Source organism: Stylophora pistillata, chromosome 4 (genome assembly GCF_964205215.1).
Source record: "Stylophora pistillata chromosome 4, jaStyPist1.2, whole genome shotgun sequence".
Taxonomy (NCBI): Eukaryota; Metazoa; Cnidaria; class Anthozoa; order Scleractinia; family Pocilloporidae; genus Stylophora; species Stylophora pistillata.
The window spans coordinates 6,521,951-6,541,370 of NC_142522.1; the positions used below are offsets into that span (position 1 = coordinate 6,521,951).

At 38.8% G+C, this 19,420-nt stretch overlaps 2 protein-coding genes across 2 annotated transcripts; both read left to right on the forward strand.

Moving 5' to 3' along the window:
* Positions 1-1,007: 1,007 nt before the first annotated feature.
* Positions 1,008-3,486, forward strand: LOC111343660 (uncharacterized). Its single transcript, XM_022950844.2, has 4 exons — positions 1,008-1,117; positions 1,201-1,278; positions 1,510-1,689; positions 3,105-3,486. The coding sequence occupies exons 1-4, from the start codon at positions 1,026-1,028 to the stop codon at positions 3,307-3,309; spliced, it is 555 nt and encodes a 184-aa protein (XP_022806579.2). The 5' UTR covers positions 1,008-1,025; the 3' UTR covers positions 3,310-3,486.
* A 644-nt stretch (positions 3,487-4,130) lies between these two features.
* On the forward strand, positions 4,131-18,735 carry LOC111343652 (uncharacterized). Its single transcript, XM_022950836.2, has 15 exons — positions 4,131-4,897; positions 6,596-7,003; positions 7,606-7,788; positions 8,309-8,600; positions 9,751-9,869; positions 10,402-11,243; positions 11,844-12,631; positions 13,607-13,733; positions 14,357-14,469; positions 14,837-15,038; positions 15,499-15,740; positions 16,198-16,361; positions 16,927-17,042; positions 17,528-17,658; positions 17,858-18,735. Exons 1-15 carry the CDS (start codon positions 4,444-4,446, stop codon positions 18,270-18,272), a joined length of 4,596 nt encoding a protein of 1,531 aa, XP_022806571.2. The 5' UTR covers positions 4,131-4,443; the 3' UTR covers positions 18,273-18,735.
* Positions 18,736-19,420: the final 685 nt, after the last annotated feature.

Consider the following 19,420-nt stretch of genomic DNA (forward strand, 5'->3'; position numbering starts at 1 on the left):
GTATTAGCAGGTTAAGATGGCAGGATTTCAATTTCTACTCCTTTGCTTCAAGCAAGCTATTAAGTGAGCAGTTAGCAGATAACCAGGTAATCCGGAAAAGCAAGATAAATGTGATTTTACTAACTGAGTTTATAGCGTAAATTGGCCACCGTAAAGATTTTCTGCCGTGGTCAATTTACATTATTAACTTAGTTCATAAAAGCAAATCATCTTTTAATACTCCCCCCCCCCCCCCCCCCACTTCTTCAACGTAGCACCACAGTTTCTATAGAAACTTACCACCTTAATTCAATCCGGAAGGCACCTAGGAACAACTACTTGCGCAAACAAGCAACGCAGAAAGTAATACCAAGAAACTTTCTTGAACTAAAAATTCAAATAAATAGAGAAAGGGAAAGCTAAAAACTTAACAAAATAAATCAAAATTAGGAAACAAAAGTTGACCTAAACTCTGCTTCAATAACACAAAGACTACAGAAAGCCTTCAATGTCGTTTAAGTGAAAGAGGTTCGAACTTGAGGGGACAAATTTAGGATGAATACTATCAAATATGGTTTTTCGTTACTCAATAATTGTGCTTGGTAAATAAACACCGGTAAATGTTTTTGAAATTGAAGGAATTACAGTAAATTTGCACATACTCGTGCTTCCAACAAATATGACTGTCGTCTTGCTCAGAGATCATGGGAACTCTTTGTTATTGTATATCCATGTTTAGGGTCTTATTTTTAAGAATACTTTCCATTTGACAAAACTTAGGAAGGATAGGTCATCCTGCCAGTAAATAAAACGAGATTTATGTAGTTTTGGACAAATTTTTATGCGGACAAGAAGTAGCAATCAAATTGGATATGACATGTATCAACGAGAGCTGTGATTATATGATACTGAGGGATATCGATAACTTGTTCAACGGGAAAGTCTAGAGCACGAAACTTTTACGGTGTTTTATCAAGCATAGTGCGCGCGCGTTTTCTGTTGGTACGGCTAAATGCGTAACAATTTATTTGTTTCGTCGTGCACCGATGTTTTCCTTGCCAACCGGCTTTACCATGAAGTGGCATCGTGTGAGAACTCTCCTTTCAAGGAAAAATTTAAATAGCGGAGGAAGGAAAAGGTCTGTTAAAATGATCATTCATATAAGAAACTACCTTTAAATGTAAATTCCTGCAGAATCTCTGATATACTTTGTCTTCACAGGAAAGGTGATTTAGAACACGAGCTTTGTAAAAGAATCAAGACCATAAATAAATATGAAGAGGAATTGTTGCAAGACTGGTTAGTAAATATCTAAATAGTCTAAATAGATGATTTTATAATCAACCATCTGTGTATTTTCCTTAAATTATTATAAAACCAAGGATTTCTTAGATGTACCCGCAAACCTTTTGACTAAGATACTGCGCATTCCAAGAAATTGGTATTCAGATAAACGGAAACAAAGAAGCCAGCAAACAGGCAGTGAATGTTTGGTCACATGATTTTGATTTCAAATTTTTGCCACCCTAGGGATACTTTGGAGGAATTTGACTCAATACATGAAAGAAAAATCCAGCTATGGATAGAAGTTAAAGAGCGCCATGATAAAGCTGCAAGAGATAGGCAAATATTGATGGATGAAATCAAACGTTTAGAGATTGAACTTAGAAGAGCACTGGTAAAGCGGATGAAATCCTTAAGCGAACGGATGTGAGTAATATGATAAAAATTATTATTTGTTTTAGGTCGAATTGCAAGCCGTTGGTATTAAATGCTAGTTTCATTACAGCCCCCTGGTTATGTTTGATTGCACTCGTGTGAAGGAAGACAATTAATAGTTGTTGATTATTGCTATTTTAAAAGCGACAAAATGAGGTTGAGTGCGGCTTAAGCGATTTAGCCGAACTTCTATTTATGTTCGCCCGCGTCTCTATGATAATAGCGCTCCTTCCCTGCGGGTTACAAAATGCCTTCCTCAAGACAGGTGTTATTAATTCGGGTTAGGGTTAGCAAGAATCTTGGATGGCTGAATGGTAACATCAGCAATCAGCTGCTTCTTTTTACTAGTGTAATGGCTAGGTTTGAAATCTTTTTGGGAAATCAAGATCGGGGGAACCTCAGAATACCAGCGAGAAGCTTTGGTCCACTTTTTACTTTTATTCCTTCGAGTTCGTCGAAAGACGGTACACGACCCGCACTGCACAGCCATGTACTTTTTCTGGGCTAGAAAAAAAAAAATTAAGGTCCATGGCAAAAAGACTTTAATCTCGGCAATAAGTACAAAGTTTAAACCACTGAGTATTTTATTTCATTTTTTTATTTATTATAGTTTCTCCGAATCTAAATTACTAAATAAATAAATAATAATAAATAACAAATAAATAAATAATTATAAATAACAAATAAATAAATAAATAATAATAATGATGATGATTATGCCGGGAGAGGCAGCATCCAAAAGCGTCCTAGACACCATACGAGGGGTGCTCCTCATTAAGCTAACAAAATATATCTATGGTATTAAGTAAAAATTATCAGAGTATAAAATTTAATATGAAAATATTAAATTGAATTAAATCTGAAATTCTAAGTATTACCAAAAAATGAAGTGACTTTATATTTAAGGCTAGAAATACGGACAGAATCCTTTAAATTATCAGGAAGACTATTCCATTCATTAATAATACGGATTAAAAAGCTATATTTAAAAATATTTTTTCTACTATACATGCTGACCAGGTCAAGAGAATCATTCTTCCTTAAATCATAATCCACACTACGATCTTTACAGAACAACAACTTATCAGAAATATCCATATCATGATTCCCTTTCATTAAATTGAATAAAAAAAAACAACATCCCTGATGTATCTTCTATGAAATAAACTTTGTAATTTCAATTTCCTTAAGAATAAACTTAGTTGCCCTCCTCTGTATTGCCTCTATTTTATTAACAATACGTTGTGTATGAGGATTCCAGGTCTCGAGCTCACATGAATACTCGAGCAGTGGTCTGACAAGACTACAGTATAATGTTCCCAATGTAGTAAGTAATCATGCATTCATTAAAATTTCTGAGAAGATTCTTAGTTAAACTTAATAAGAAAATAAAGCTTTTTTTACAGCCAGGTGACATGGCGAGTTCTACAACTAACGAAGAAGAAAACAGCCATTGAGCGGAAAAGCGTAATGTTTTTGGACATGAAAGCATGCCATGACCAGCACAAAGAGAAACAAGAATGGCGGGAAAACCTGCGCCGTACGCGTTCACAAAGCGACATACCAAGAAATGCACAATATAAAAACATCCTCTTTTTTAGTGGTCTATGATTTATTGGGGTAAATAAATTGAGATTTCTGAAATCTAAAAAAATATATATATATATTTTTATCTACATACAACTGAAAACAAAACAGGTAATAAAGATATTACTGTGAGTGCTTTAAAACTTTCTGAAAGGAATGTACTTTTCCATTATATCCGAAATAAAAATATAGTCAAACCTACACTATTTATTGATTTTTAACTGATGTTCTGAAGTTATTGATATTCTGTACCGGAATTTCATATTAGACATATTATGAATAAAATATGTGTAAGGGCTTTATCGTTCAAGGTACTTTCCATCAAAACTCCATAATGTATACTTTCTTATTTTATTTCCTTTTCATCTGTTCAGATACAAAACCAAATTAACAGCTGCAATTAATCAAAGATTTTAATCAGTGCAAATAAAGTACGAGAAGAAACTCCAAACTTGGCAAATGGGCATACCGACTGAAGCGGGGACCAGGGGCGGGGGGAGAAGGAAGGAGGAGGGAGGGAGTCTCGAAGAAGATTACATCATGCTCTTCCACCAGGATTTTTCTATAAACGAATAAAAAAAAAAAAAAGACAAAAACCTCGGATAGACAAAAGACGTTTTTTAGTGCTTCGAACAGAGATTTTACTGACTTCTTCAAGTACTTATTAGTCCCAAGATTTCTCGATTGTATGTGCCTTGATGTGCCTAAGCCTGCTGTTAAGCACTGGGGGACACGGCGTTGAGGACAAAGGTCACGAAAGACACAACTTTGAGCTCATAGAAGAGCCTGGGGATGACATCTACATCGCACATAACGTGGTTGTTAGTCAGGAGAGGAAACCGCTGCGTCATTACCGAGAATCTCGTACTAACTGACCCGAACTGACCCCTAAACATTCGTGATTGTACTGTACATGTTGTAGATAATAGTTTCTACTTGTTCTTACAAAGACAACCATACCTTCTCAAGAATAACGCAACCTTTCCTGATAGACTAATCAATGTAAATTGTCGAGCAGAAACTCCAGAGCGTGTTATTTGGACACGTGACCCTCTTCTTGGCTGAGAAGTTTCGAGGAAATTCAGCTGGGTCGGCGATTCTTGGAAATTGCTGCAGTGGTTATATATGATTTGTCGATAGAGTCTCACATAGACGGCAATGTGGTCGGATGATGACGATTATTATTCCATACCTTACTACTTCGGTTCAAATGATGATATGGACGACGACAGCGATGATCATTACACCTTTGAAGACGATTATTATTACAGTAGCGGCGAAGATTATTCCGATGTTATTTCTCGACGGATAAGGTCAAAAAGCGATGACGCAGAGGATATCACAGAAACTGAAGCCTCCACGTCGAGTTACCAAGTTTCTCCTCTGCAAGACTTGTGTTGTCGCTTTATTTCACGGAGATTTCCGTTCGCTTTCATCGAGCATCGATCGCCCCCGATTCCGGACCAGCTTCAGCTGAAAATCATCCAGTTTTCATTCCCCGAAGACGAGGAGATGATACGGAAGTATGCCGAGTTTAGCCGCACCAGTGTTGACTTCGTCGCGGCAAGAAGGCTGGTCGCGAATGGAATCGTGAAAGATTTGAATCAGATAGGTAGGTGAAATGTTTACTAGTAGGTATTATGTATACATCACGTCCACCGGCCATTGATACCATACCCTATTGTGTGTGTGAACTTTACAACAAAGCCCCCTTTTTCTAATGAGCTCCCCCGCCTCTTCAAACAAAACCCCTCTTGTATTAGTATATATCATAGATATGGTTCTTTCAACAAAAGAAATGCATGCTTGATATCTCACTCATCAACTGGGGGTGGTTCATTTGGAACAGAAATTCAATGATCCACATTTTGACATGTTGTAAGTTTTTATTGAGCCACCACCATCAAGAAGCTTTCTTTTCCCATAAGATTCCTATCCTGAAGCCTATTTAGGCCTAATAGTCTTCAGTTAGTTAGGATTGATCCCGTTTCAGGCACAAATTGTAGAAAAATTCGCACTTCACATATGCTTTAAACATAATTATATGCGGCCTAAGTTTAAAAGGGGAAAACTTTTTAAGAACTTAGACTCTTCATGCGTGCAAGTTTTCAGGGAAGTCTTGACATTTTCACAAAATGAAAGAAAAAGTTCATGGGTCGAGTATACTTCAGGAGGCAAATCACACATCATTCTGGTTCATTTCCAAATTACCCTTGGCTTCTTTTTCAAATCGAGGCCTGGTGCTCAGCCACTCTTGTGAAAATGAGTTTAATTTACATGTGAATGAAAACTTATTATCATATGAAAGGATGGGCACCAGGACTTGTATTGAAAATGAGGCCAAGGGTAATTCAGAAATGGGCTATTCATGAATCATGCCGCCTTTCTGTAAAATTCACATACATTTATAAGATCTACATTCTGGTCTTAATGAACGAACACTTTGCCAACTTCTCTGTAAGAAGACCCCTTCATCCTTCAACTCTCACGAGTGACCAAGACAGAATTTCTCCTTACAATATCAATACAATATCAAGCCAAAAAGTAATGAGAATAAAGAGAAAAATCAATTGGGGGATTATAAGTTTAACCAATGCTAAATTCTCTGCACTAACATGATAAGAATTGAATGGCAGACATTAACCCTTTAACTCCCAAGATCTACTTATGAATTCTCCCTTCTAGCCACTACACATTTCCTTATAAATTGGTTACGAGAATTTGGTGTTCAATCAGGGTAACAACTTCTACCTGACAAGTTTGAGTATTCTCCTTACCTGTTAACTGGATATGTATGGATATTATAGGAAGAAGTTACGGGTTAATCATTAATCACTTCTGGGAGTTAAAGGGCTAAGGAGAATTACTACTGAAATCAAGGGACTAATAAAGGGTTTAAACATAGGGATAGCAAATTGTCTTGTGTTTTTTTTCTTCGCTAGGTAAACTATTGTAAAGTAAAGTCTGTTTATGAGCCTAGTGGCCCATTAGGCCGGTGCTTAACTCCGGTTTCTGTAGCATGAAGCGACTAGGAATATTTCTACTCCCCCCTGGATGGGATGCCAGTCCATTGCAGGGTTACCCCCAGCATTAAATTGCCGGTACCCATTTATACACCTGGGTGAAGAGAGGCACTGTGAGAGTAAAGTGTCTTGCCTAAGAACACAACACAATATCCCGGCCAGGACTCGAACCCGGACCACTCAATCTGGAGTCAAGTGCACTGACCATGAGGCCCCCGCGCCTCCACAAGTAAACTATTACTGTATGTCATTTACAAAGTGATTCAATCAACTTTTAATTGTCATAGGCTTTCGTCTAAGTGCATCTGTTGGTGAACGAAGACAATATCGTTGCAGAGGTAATAATAACAATACGAGCTATGTTACTATTCACTTTGACCGTGGCAAGATTACCTCTGCTCACTGTTCTTGTGAGTTGTCCACAAACTGGTGTGTCCATGTGGTTGCAACATGTTTGGCAAGAATCAAGAAGAAAGACACAATAGCTATTCACATGCCAGTCTCAGACTCACTCGATTTGTTGGACAGAGAACAGTTGTTGAAGTTTGCACAGTACCTGCTAAGTGAACACCAACATGAACGTGTTGTAGAAACAGCCCAGCAACTGCTTAACAGACTTCTCTCTCGGCAACAACAGGATCAGCAAGATGACATTAATAAAATACCTGGGGCACCTGATCCAACTGCTGGACCAGGTAATGTATAATAATTTATAAGTAAAATGTAAAATGAATGTTATAGCTGTAGACACTTGAGTGGCAGATCCAGGCAAGTTCAGACCCTCCCCTTCTTATCATACTTGTGTCCAAGCTTGATGACAGAATTGGTTATGGCTTCTCAACTATATCCATTGACTTGTTTGGACCCCCCAAAAGAATTTATAAGCCTTCCTGATCAATTTGTGGACCCCCTCCCTCCCCCTAACACAAATTCCCAGATCTCCCTCTAAACATCATACAGTTCAATTAAGACCATTGTACAGGTAGTTAGAGGAACCCTTAACTTTCAATTACCAACAGTCTTTCACTATTGGATGTTCTATGGAGTCTGTGAAATTCATTCCCTGTATACTGTTTTGGCCTTTTCAACTTTAGCTATTCCTGTATGACTGATTCAAACTTTCAAGAATTGAACGTATGGGGTGCATTTAAAAATATACACGTACATAATACAGTACCTGGTTTGATGTGCTTTCTAGAACGTTGCTGTATGTATACATACACATAAATAGTAAGGTTTATAAAGAAAACCAAAATTTGTAGAAAGGCATTAAATTTTTTATATAAATTTTTTTCAGGTCTAGATGAAGAAGCTCACTGGTTTGTGTCCAAGAGTGGATTTCAGTCTCGCTGCGATAGCTTGATGTATGAGTCTCAAGCAGATCTAGGATTTGTATCCTACAATGATAGGGATAATGACAGAGGGAGTTCAGTAACTGAGTTATGGACAAAGAATTGCTTTCAACAAGCACTTGTTCAAGGTACAATACAGTACAATGCTTGTGTGTGGAGACCCCACAGTTAACAGCTAAAATTAAATATTTTTTGAAGTGGAACTCATTGCTTGTTGAGTGTTTGGTCTTAAAGGAAATCATGATTTGCAGATTTTTTTTTTTGCATTCAGAAAAAGTGAGAAAACCTTTCCTGACTTATAGATCCTTAAGTTGTACCTTGTAAACATAACCATCACCATTCACAACTCAACTAATGTGCTTGTCACTATTTTTGTCAACTTTCATCCACTTTAGGGTAATTTGGTTATATCAACTAAGTTGAAATTGTAAACTAGCCCCTGTAAAGAGTTGAAAAGGTGACTTTTTTTAACATTAGCCCTTTGTGATTTGCTCTGATGAAGGGCTAACGCTTGAAACATCACCTTTTTAACTCTTTATAGTGGCCAATTTACAATTTCAACTTAGTTGATATCACCAAATTACCTTGTTACCCCCACCAATGCAGCACCACAGTTTTAGAAACTTACCCTTTTTCCATCCACTTTAGATGAAATGGACCAACAACTCAACGACTATTGCACTTTCTCCTCTCCCCATCGCTTCAATGTTCTTAAAGTCCTGGAAACAGTTGCTGATCTGCTTGAGGATGATTTTATGAGTGCTGTGTCAGCTTTGACCATGTGCACCGAGCAGTTAACAGAGAGATTGAACAAGATCTGCCATGTAGAATCTCCTTCTGATCCATTTATAAGGAGGCATGGTGTGAAACAGCAACCAAAAGGAAACACTGGGACTTTTTTTGGATCATTGGCTGGGGGCTTCACACCAAGAATATCAAGGTAAGAGTTTAAGCAGGAGTTTTCAATAAGAGCTTGTTACTGTGGTCTATCACCGTTTATTAGACCTCTTGCTTCTGTCTGTTTATCCGGGGAGCAGGCTGCACTAGAGTGAAATTTCTATTTGGAATAAAGAACTCAAACCTCTAATTTTAATCCCTCACACTCTGACATCAGAATCAATTTTCTCTGTATTCTTCTCAATACAGTTCCATTAAGAATTTCATTTAACAATCTAAGCTTCTTTGAACTGCAATCATTCCTTCATTTTCATGATTTTAATGAATGATTCAGCAGTATTCTGAAAGAAGAAACTAAATGCTAGTCACTCTTAAATTTAAGGGATTAATAATGGTAATTGAACTGAGTGGAGTGCAATTTGGGCTGAAATCATACACGTGATTTCAAAATCGAACGAGCACGCAGCGTGAGTTTGATTTGAAATCACAAGTGTGATTTTAGACCAAAATTGTACGACATGAGGTTCAATTACCACTTTATTACATCCATTTTGAAATTGCCTAAATACAGGACTTGGTCAATTCAAATATTTTATTGATGCAGAACTGAGCCAGTTTTTAAATAAAAAGCAGAACCAGAAAGGCTTTTACATCTTATTTTGTTTGCAAAACAGAAAGACTTTGACGTCATATGTCAAAAACTCAGTCAAGCGTAAAATGATGCGATTCAGAGCAAAAAATGGTGCGTTTCATGAATAAATCACACTAATTAGAGCCAATCAGATTACAGGGACCACCAGTGATTTCAAAATGGATGTAATTAATCCTTTAATTCTCAGTGGTGATTAACATGTCACTTCTTTCTATAATTATAACTTTTGTCCTTAACATTACCCAGCAAACAGGTAATGAGAATAATCAAACTTATCAGCACAGCTGTACAGGCAGAAGTAATCTTGGTCTAACACCATATTCTCCTGACTGGTTTACGAGGAAATGTGTAGCAGCTGTAGGGGAGGATTCACAATCAGATTTTGGGAGTGAATGGGTTAAATAAGATTTTTTGATTAACTTGTAAAATATGGGGAATCATTGTGATCACTTTAGCAGTCTGGCTCATTACTGCATGACAAATATCACTCTGCATAATCACTAAGTGTGACATCGGTACTCCGTTCAACTTGTTTTCTAAGATGCTCCACGCTGAGTGATGAGGTTTCACGACTGTGGCGGTTAGCTGTACTTAGACCTGGTGTCCCTCCTAAAAAACGAGAGGGAATGCTTGATCAGCTGAGGACATTAGATCAAAGAGGTACAATGTCGATTTTTTTGTTTTGTTTCGAAATGTGTAGCTTTATCTAAGAGAATTTGATTCATTCACTAAATAGAGCACATTGCTACATCATTAGACAATGTGAATACCTTGAAAAAAAATTTTACAAGGATGCACCCAATATCATGTAGATACCTTGCATTAGGCAGACAGTTGCAAGGTTCTTGTGGGATTCTGCCTAATACAGGTTTCACTGTATATCCATCACCGTTACTGTACATGTAAGCTGCATTATTTTTGTACAGTGGTAGAAGGCTAGAATACATGTACTTTTTGGTCACGAGCATTGTTGTTCTCTCAAAAGTCATTTGAGTGTGCAACACAAAGGAGGCTGAGAACCTGTTATACATTTACACCTCTATAAGCATGGTAAAAGTTGTCAACAAGTTCTTTGTGGCTTCTTTGTTTCAATATCCGTCGGCAAAATTAGAGCTTGCAACTCATTTTGTTGTTGTGGCGTAATGCAGGTCTGTTGTTTTGTGATATATTGTAACCAAATTATTACGTTCAGTTTCTGTAGCATTTATGAATGGTCCATTACGTCCTTGGCATGGCTTACAAGTCGCCGTCCGATTGGAGTCCATCGATTGGGGTTCAGATGTCTTCCAGACGGTCTTAAGGGGAGAATGGATCCAATTTCCTGTTGTAACCAGCTGTATGGCTATCCAAGTCTCCTGCCAATTGAAGGATCAACATATGAATTGGCAGGAAGTAGGCGAAAGGCAGAATAACGAGGAGCAGTGCAGAGCTAGTAGGACATTATCATTTCTAAATCCTCACTGTATCTCATTTGGCCCACATTACGTTGTCGATATCCACTCAGTGTGCTCCATGATCGAAGCCTTGAATGTCAGCGGAAGACATGATGAGGCTATGCGTTTAACTGTTACACTGTGCAGCACGCTTGTGCTATTCTACAAAGGTCATCTCCTTAAACTGTTTGATGCTGCCACATTGCCAGTATCTGCTAGATGCCACTTGGGGGTAGACACTTTACCAGGAGATGTGAAAAGGGGAGATCATCAAGCTGGGAGCAAGGCTGAACAGGAGATGGACCCGCTTCTGAAAATCAATGGAGAATCGCCGATGAACGTGGATGCGCCTAGTGAGAAGCCAAACTTTGATGGTGTCTGGCCAGAAAACACCATTTTGTCCATAACTACCTTTGCTTTCCTTTTCGACCTTCTCTCTCGAAAGCCTGATTTGGCCCAGGAGTGCCTTGCAAAAATGAAGCGTACACTCTCTGATGAGATTAGACTTCATGCCTTGGATAGCGCACAGTCGCTCAGGTTCCATATAGGAGTAATTGGATTGTTGCTGCAGAGACTTCCAGCACCATCCCTTCACCATGAGGTATGGGTTTTCTTTTTCACATTGTTTCTTTTATTTTGTTTGCTGTCTATCCGTAACGTGTAGAATTCTATTTTGATTCATCCGAGGTTGTTTTTGTATGGTGGACTATTCTAACGGTTCGAACTTTTAATTCATTTTCCATTTCATAATTTTGTCATGGTAAGGTATAATTGTAGGTGTAGGCTTAAGCTTTAGGGTACTTGCCACGCTTTTGCGTTGTTAATTAAAGATAAGGTGGACTGTGAAGCCAAAGGTTGAGGTTGCAGACCTCGGTATATGGTAAGTAGAATCATATACCCAAACATGGTTCAAGATTTCCTGTATGCGAGACTTGTGGCTACATAATTCACCGAATAGAAATAAGACCTTGTTCGCCAGAAGTACGTCAGCCCACAAGTCGTGATATTCAGAGGGCGATGTACTGACCCAGGTATACTTCTAAGACTGCCATGAATATGTCTTATTCTTTGAGACACTTCACATACCTGGTAGTCGCCAAGAACTTGGTAAGAAGGAAAGGAAGAACAGAAAATAAACAAGAAGAAATGAAAAAGAAAGAAAATGCGATGATGCTCAGTTTTGTTTTCTGGCCCTTGACAGGTGGAGGAGTACAATTATGAATGCTGGCTCACCTACCAGCTGATTTGCAGTTCCCCAACTCTCACAGATCTGAATTTCTTAGCACATCTTGGACAACAACTGATTGGTGCAGCCACTGCCACAACCACGGCCACACCCACGACCACACTTACGCCGCCTTCATCTTTGACCCGCGTGATATTCCATCATCTCTTCAAAGGTGCTCCCGCAGCTCTCAGCAAGTGTCTCACAGAGCACCAGAACGTAGGCCTCTGCACAGCGTTTCACGTCCTTGGGCATGTTAACGAGTACACGTTGAAAGACAGATTTCCGTCTTGGATGCTGTTCCAGTACGCAAACTGTAGACTCTGGGCCAAACTGGCTGACGTGGTGTTACGGTCGTTGTCGGACTCTTCCGAGCTTCTTGAGAAAGCTATGACCTACATCCTTCGGCCTAGTGGAATGCTGGGTGCACGAATTCTGGAGGGTACGTCAAATGAAACCATTCCATTTGAAGTGATGTCACGCTTGCGCAACGTGGAGGACGTTACGGCGAAGTGTCGCGTAGCTTACTGCCTGGCAAAGGCGCTCAGTTCCAAACAGGGCAACACCATAAAGATGATGGAGTACAAAGCTGAGACTGGTGGTCGACAATTGAGAAGAGAGAGTCTTGAGATGGAAATGCCCAGAAAGATCCTGAAGGCGAGTGTGGGGAATGCGCTAAAGTTATGTGCGGTTCAGATTGGTGCTCACGCTCTTTATTTGGAGAAGCTTTCTGACAGAACTCGCGTACACAGTGATTTAGTCAGGTAGGTGTTACAGACTTGTGTGGAACACCACGATTGAACCCAACCGCATTATCATTTATCGCAAGGTTCGAAATTGCAATAAGTTGGTCACTAATGCGACAGAAGATTGACTTGTACATGTGCACGATCCTCGCAGTAAAGCACTATTCAGGCATAGTGAAAATCAGACCTGAAAAAATTCAGGCCTGTACGGGATTCGAACCACTGACCTTTGCGATACTAGTGCAGCGCTCTACCAACTGAGCGAACAAGCCAACTGGGAGCAGGCCATCAAATTAATTCGACAGAAACCCGTACAGGCCTGAATTTTTTCAGGTCTGATTTTCACTGTTGCTTAAATAGTGCTGTACTGCGAGGATCGGGCACATATACGTTTCATAACCGCAGTTCAGATATAATGATTTCATATATTCGTTGTGTTTGATTTGTCATCTTACGGGTTTATGTCGAATTAATTTGATGACCTGCTCCCAGTTGGCTTGTTAGCTCAATATGTAGAGCGCTGCACTAGTATCGCAGAGGTTTGTTGTTCGGATCCCGTACAGGCCTCAATTTTTTATTTATTTAATTTATTTATTTTTATGTAAACCAACACTCAAGAAACGAAACGTCCGCATTTGTGTTGTGTTGTTGTTGTTGCTGTTGCACTTCTTCACTCCCGTTCTCGTATTTGCCTTTTTTAGCACCAAGATGCACTCGCTACATACGGCGATTGTAACAAAAGTGTTATAAATCGCTACATGACGCTTGCCTAAAAAAGCAAATTTTGGTCTCTTTGTCAAAAGCACTACAGTGACGGTACCTGGGAAATGAAAAAATGGTTACAAGCACTTAATGTGTTCTTCATCGTGTCGACAACAATGCCTAAATTTTGGGGTACCGGAAATCTGCAGATACATTTTTCTGCTGTTGATAGTTTTATTTTGATTTATTTCCCCATCAAGTTATGAATAATAGACAATACTATTTTTTTAGATGGCTGGCGGACTTTGTTGTGAGTTCGGGAATGGATACAGTAAAGGGTCTTGTGAATTGTAAAGGTGGAGTTACCCTTTTCCTTGCTCAGAGCGAGCTGTTGACTCTTTGTGAAAAAGTCCTCCAGGTAAACAAAACAAACATTTAAACTTCTGGTTTAAAAACAATTTGTAACTTTACCGTGCAAATTGAATGTTTAACATGAAAAAGAAAATTCGCGAGGTATAGCATTTTTCAGTAAGCAGCGTTAGGGCTGTATACGATCAGGAGAATAGTTTGCAGACTTCACTTTTTGAATTACTATGTTCACCTCCTGTAGATAAGTGTCAAGGTGTTACAACCCATAGTAAAGAATGTTTATTATTTAAAACTGGATCATTGTATAATGCAATTCAAGACTTTCGATTGGCTTAGCCATTATGGTATATGAGCCAATATACCATAATCTAATATCTGTACATTGCAACATCCGGTTTTTTCTTACAAATTAAAGATTTGTCTAATATCTTGGGGGGCGTTTTTTTTTTTTTTTTTTTTTTTCTTTTTTTTTTTTTTTTTAATAAAACAATTATTCCACTCGCACTTGTTGGATATGAGAAGATTATAGCCAATAATTGTTAAATACCTGCCGGAACCTACTCTCTTTAGGTGTCAGATGCTCATGACTTTACTTTGTTTTTTTTTTTTTTCTTGGTACGGGCTTTTTGCCATTCTAAATTGACCATTGTGTGTTTGCTTGTCTTTCTTTAGAAGTTTAACCATTCAAGTAGAGATATCGTCCAATCCATTCTCCTATCCCTGTTGGAAAAGGCCAGCGACTCTCAAAAACAAGATGACATGAAGAAAATTGTGTCGTTTTGCAGGTGATATGAATATTCATCACCGCATTATGTTTGAATCCATTTATTAAGTAAACATACCTAATTTTGATTAGTCGTAGAGGCAGCTTGATCAGTCAAAACATTAGCATTTCGTGCAACACTAACTAAATTGGCTTATTGGATGGCAGAATTTGAATCCAAGTTGGTGACGTGTCGTTTTCATTGTGTTTAAGTCACCCAGGGGCCACGCAGAGTCAATAACGCGCATTTGTCACGAAATGGTGCACTGTCTGAGGATTCGAAAGATGCACAGAGCTTTTTGGCTAACGCATTTGGCTGTATGCCAGTTAAATATGCGTAAGCTATTATAAAAAGCCTTTTACTAAACAATTCTGCTCATTTTTTGTAGAGATAAGCAGTATGCTGCACAAGTAGATCTTTTACCTTGGATCTGCCAAAGACTGAAATCCCTAACAGAAGGCGAAGCCTTTTTACCTTTTGAAGTTCTCATGGAGGCGAGCCAAGGTATGTTTGAGCACTACAAAGAAAAACTTTCAACGCAAGAGAACCTCAACCGGCGCATATGGAGTCCAAAGGGAAAGTTAGGGCTGGTAAGGACCTTTTTTGTTTGAGTAGAAGGCACTTAAGATGTTATTGATTTGGCTAATAGTTTCATTTGCGTGGAATTAATGGACATCTGCTTTTCCTAGTGTAGTCTACACTCTATGTGGAGCCTGCCTCCTACTTCAAAAATCCTGCGACATTTGTCGCTGGTTGAAGACAAGTTAAAAAAAAAAAATTGATAAACCAGATCAACTGAAAAAGGAAAACGTACAGTCTGCATTAAAGATCTCAGTTGTTAGGGAGCCAACAAACAGACTTATCTTACACGTGCGACTTAGAAACTGAACATGGGGCAACTGACAGCAAATCTTGGGAGTAGCAGGGTGGAGTGATCGACTGCCAATACGCTGAAAAAATAAGGAGCAGGGAAAGTTTTTACAGCACTTTGAAAGTGTCACTAAAATATTAAATGTAAATTCGAAAATGTGGATTGTTTTGAAACCCCAGAGAAGGCTATTCAGAGATGAAGAACAAATGGAAGACGACTCGGACAATGAAGACAGTGACGGTTTTATAAACAATAGGAATCCATACAAGACTTTAGAGCCACACCCTTACATGCAAATGGCGTTTGATTTGGGAATGATGGGATTGGAGAAACTCAAAGAAAGACCCTATGAATGGGAAAATGACCGGTATTCCCATTATCGCCGCTGTCCAGTCAAGGAGAACCTCTCCTTATTCTGCAGGTATTCCTGTCTATGTCTTATCATCACCATTCTCAACATCATCGTTATCACTTTCTCGTTTACTGTCATTTTCATTATGTTCATCATCATTATGATCATCATATCAGTATCATTATATTGTTATCGTTATCATCATCATGTATGGACTCGAAAAGATAAGCTTGTTTCCGAAAAAGTCCTTCGTGTAAAGGAAATCCACCATCAGGTCCATGTTGATAAACCCAGCAGTAACAATGACGAACCATCTTCACATGGAAAGTAAAAAAATGGCTCTACGCGCGGAGAAGACATAGTGTTTTCGAAAATGAGAAATAACGGTTGTATCTCGTCAACGTCTTTATTATTATTATTATTATTATTATTATTATGAAACTATAAAAAATCAGTGTATCGTATATTGTTGTGTTGAAAAGCACAAATTGGTTACGAGGTGTATTGTCTTATTTGATACTGACAGGGTTGTGTGCTATCTGGTAGAGAAAACATGGCTCACTGAAAGTCCAGAAATTCATCACAAAATTTCCAGAAAAATGATTCGAATTTGGGACAAATCTCGAAAGAAGGCCGACAAAACACGTGCAATTTCCGATGACAAACCAGGATGTAGTCATTGGGAAGATGGTACGCTTTTATTAGATTGTTTTGTTTTTGTTGAAGGAGTGGGAGACAATGGGTGTAGACTGTGCTTGGCTCGATTAATTCTGGAGCGGAATGTGCCAACGCTGACGTTGGGAAACTCACTGTGTTGTGTTCGAAGCCATGCTCTAGTGCCTCTAGAGTATATGTTGACTAAAACAAATGCTATATCCCGTAACGCTTCAAAAACTTCAGGGAGAAACCATCAAAGTCTAGGTCACCATCAACATTAAATGAATCTGAAAATGTCATTAGATTCTCCTCATGTTATCGAAAGGTCAACAATTGTTACCGACAAGAGCACTTTACACCCTACGATCGACTATTACTATTGTTGATTTAAGACTCCTGGAGCTCCCTGATTAGGCTTGGCTAGAATAGATACACCTTGAAATGAAGGTTTCAGAATTGGGGAATATCACTTTGGGAATATCACCAGAGATTCCTCAGTTTTAGCTGAGATATTTTCGGTCTTGTGATACATTTAACCGAGTTTTGAGAAGATTTATCTTCCATTTGAACCTGCATCTTGAACTCATTTGATCTGCAGCACGATCACAGAGTGTCTCGCAGAAGTCTTCCGAGGATTCCTACCTGCACAAGTTCGTTTGTTCCTTGATTAGTAACGTCGAGGATCCCATGTTGCTCTTCGAGGTAGTCAAAGAGGTAACACTTACAGTAGAAGGAAACTGAGAAATTTTCAACCAATTGAGGGATGATAGGGTGTCCATGGGCCAAAGCTTAAAACTAAGGCTGCGCCTTCTTGAGTCAAAATTTTGTATCAGTTGCAAAAACAAAACAAAAAATAGAACTTATATTTGTGTAGCCTCCTTTGGCGTTTCACGAGTACTCTGTTGAGTGACTGGCCGGGTGAAAGGCTCGAAGGACGGGAGTCGGAATCACAGGTTGAAAAAAAAAGGCATTTTGCTTTCCCTCTCTTTCTTGCTTTCTCATTGCTTTTTGTTATCATTGGTTTTTTATTATTGACATTTTTTTGGGCAGAGAAAGATCTGGGTTTAAAATTCTTCATGCATTATGTCCTTTTGCAGCAAGTTGTCTTGGGTTTGCGCATCACGTGTTTGCTATGCTACATGCATCAGAGTTTGTGGTGTTACTTTGTCTGCTCTCTGATCATAACTTTTTCTTCACAGCTTGGGGAACACCTGAGCAATGAAAGTGCACGTAATAGCTCGTCATCAAGGCTTGAAAGGCACGAAAGACAAGACGCACAGATCAAGGAAGCTTGTCAAATTCATGCTTCAGTAAAGATTCTTCTTGAAAGGTAAAGAACCTTTGGTCCGCATTTAAGAACAGCATATGGCCCGGCTTCGTTTTGAGTTCTTCGAAGTCCAATTGCTTGAGGGTCTCCTTGTACAAAAAGGGCAATCATGGGTTCATGCTTGTGGGATTGAAAGGAAAAAAATCATCCTTTAATAATCATAACTTTGTCAAGTCATCATTTTCTTTTCTTCTCAACTTAGAGCCGTTGATGAATTTTCTAAACTTTTAATTGGCCCCAAGATGGTAACCGCCGTCGAGGAGGTTGCCCATCGCTGCGACCGACGCCGACTTGAACCTTCGGAAGTACTGTTTCAACTAAAGCGCTCCAAGGTTATGAATACAAATATGACAGTCTTACTGAGAACTTCTAAGAGAGCTCTCAATATCTTGGATCCCAGTGGAGCCAAGATAAACGGCTTGACAGAAGAGGTTTCAAGACTGTATCCCATTTTGCAGCCTCTGGTGGATTACGTGTTGGCGGACAAGGAGGTTTATTCGTCGGATGAACGTGAAGTGGGTCTGTTTCGGTCAAACCCTAGCTTTCTCCCAGCTTTCGTTGCCCATGGCTTGTTTCCGGGCATGTTTGAAAGGAACTACTTAGATGACTATTTTTAACTGCAAACAGTTTGTATAAGTCTGAAGGCGACGCCATTGTGACGATGAGTCCATTATGTTTGTTCTTGTTCAGGGTTTTATGGAGGTGAAATAGGAATTTCCATCTTTAGTTGCTATGATTAAGTGTTGTTTAAAAAGAAACATCCAGTGCTGTAACAATTTACCGTTAGACGGCTGAAAATACTGCGTCAACAGAAGATTCAATTGAGTGCAGTTTAAATAGGATCAACATTTTTCACAAAAAACTGGGTGATGTTCAACAGTCATTTTCATGTTTCAGTTATTTTTTCTGCTAGCTCACCTTAGAATGTTATATTGTTACAGTAAAGCTCTGCTCCTATTTTTAGGGAATTAGTACAGATAGTAATTGGAATAATCAAACAAACCTTTCGTTTTTCCAGCTGCATTTTGTGTCAGAAGTACCTATTATTCGATATGAAAATATAATAATCGCTCGCCACTATATTAGGTTAACTTCAATATCGGCAGTAGACTACGAACATTCCTTCATTTTTCTTTGAACTCCGTCGTGTCTGTCGACTAAGAACAGCGAAAAAGTGACATTAGCACGCACACCTTACTTTTCGTGAGCGTCACTCCAAGACTTCAGTGCAGTGCGCTAACATCAACTGTTTTCTTTTCGCTGATATCTTGTTACTCGCACGACAGACTCCACCGAAAATGAAGGACTGCTACCATTTACGATGATCCGACAGGTTGGGGGTGATGGATTTGCACTATCGCCACTTTTCTACGGTTTCTTGTAAGGACTGGATTCTCCCCAGCACAATGTGGGTGCTGGAAATGAGGATTTCCCTTTCATCTATCTTGTTGAGATGTTTTTTTTTTTTTTTTTTTTTTTAATGCTTCTTTTAGCTAAGGAATTTACTATAATGCAGACTGGAGATAACTCACAGATGGTTGCCAACAATTTGCTGCTTTGAAATTCCAATATGAATTATAGAAATAATTTTTTTTTCGGTCAGAGTGACGAGATGAAATTCATCCATGAGACTTACCAGAGAGACCGGAGAAATGGGCCAATGTTCCTGAACAAATTCCTTACCATGCCCATGTAGCATTGGACTACTGCGGACAACTGCTTTACGAGAATTTCATCGAAAGTAGTCGAAGAAATATTCGTCAAT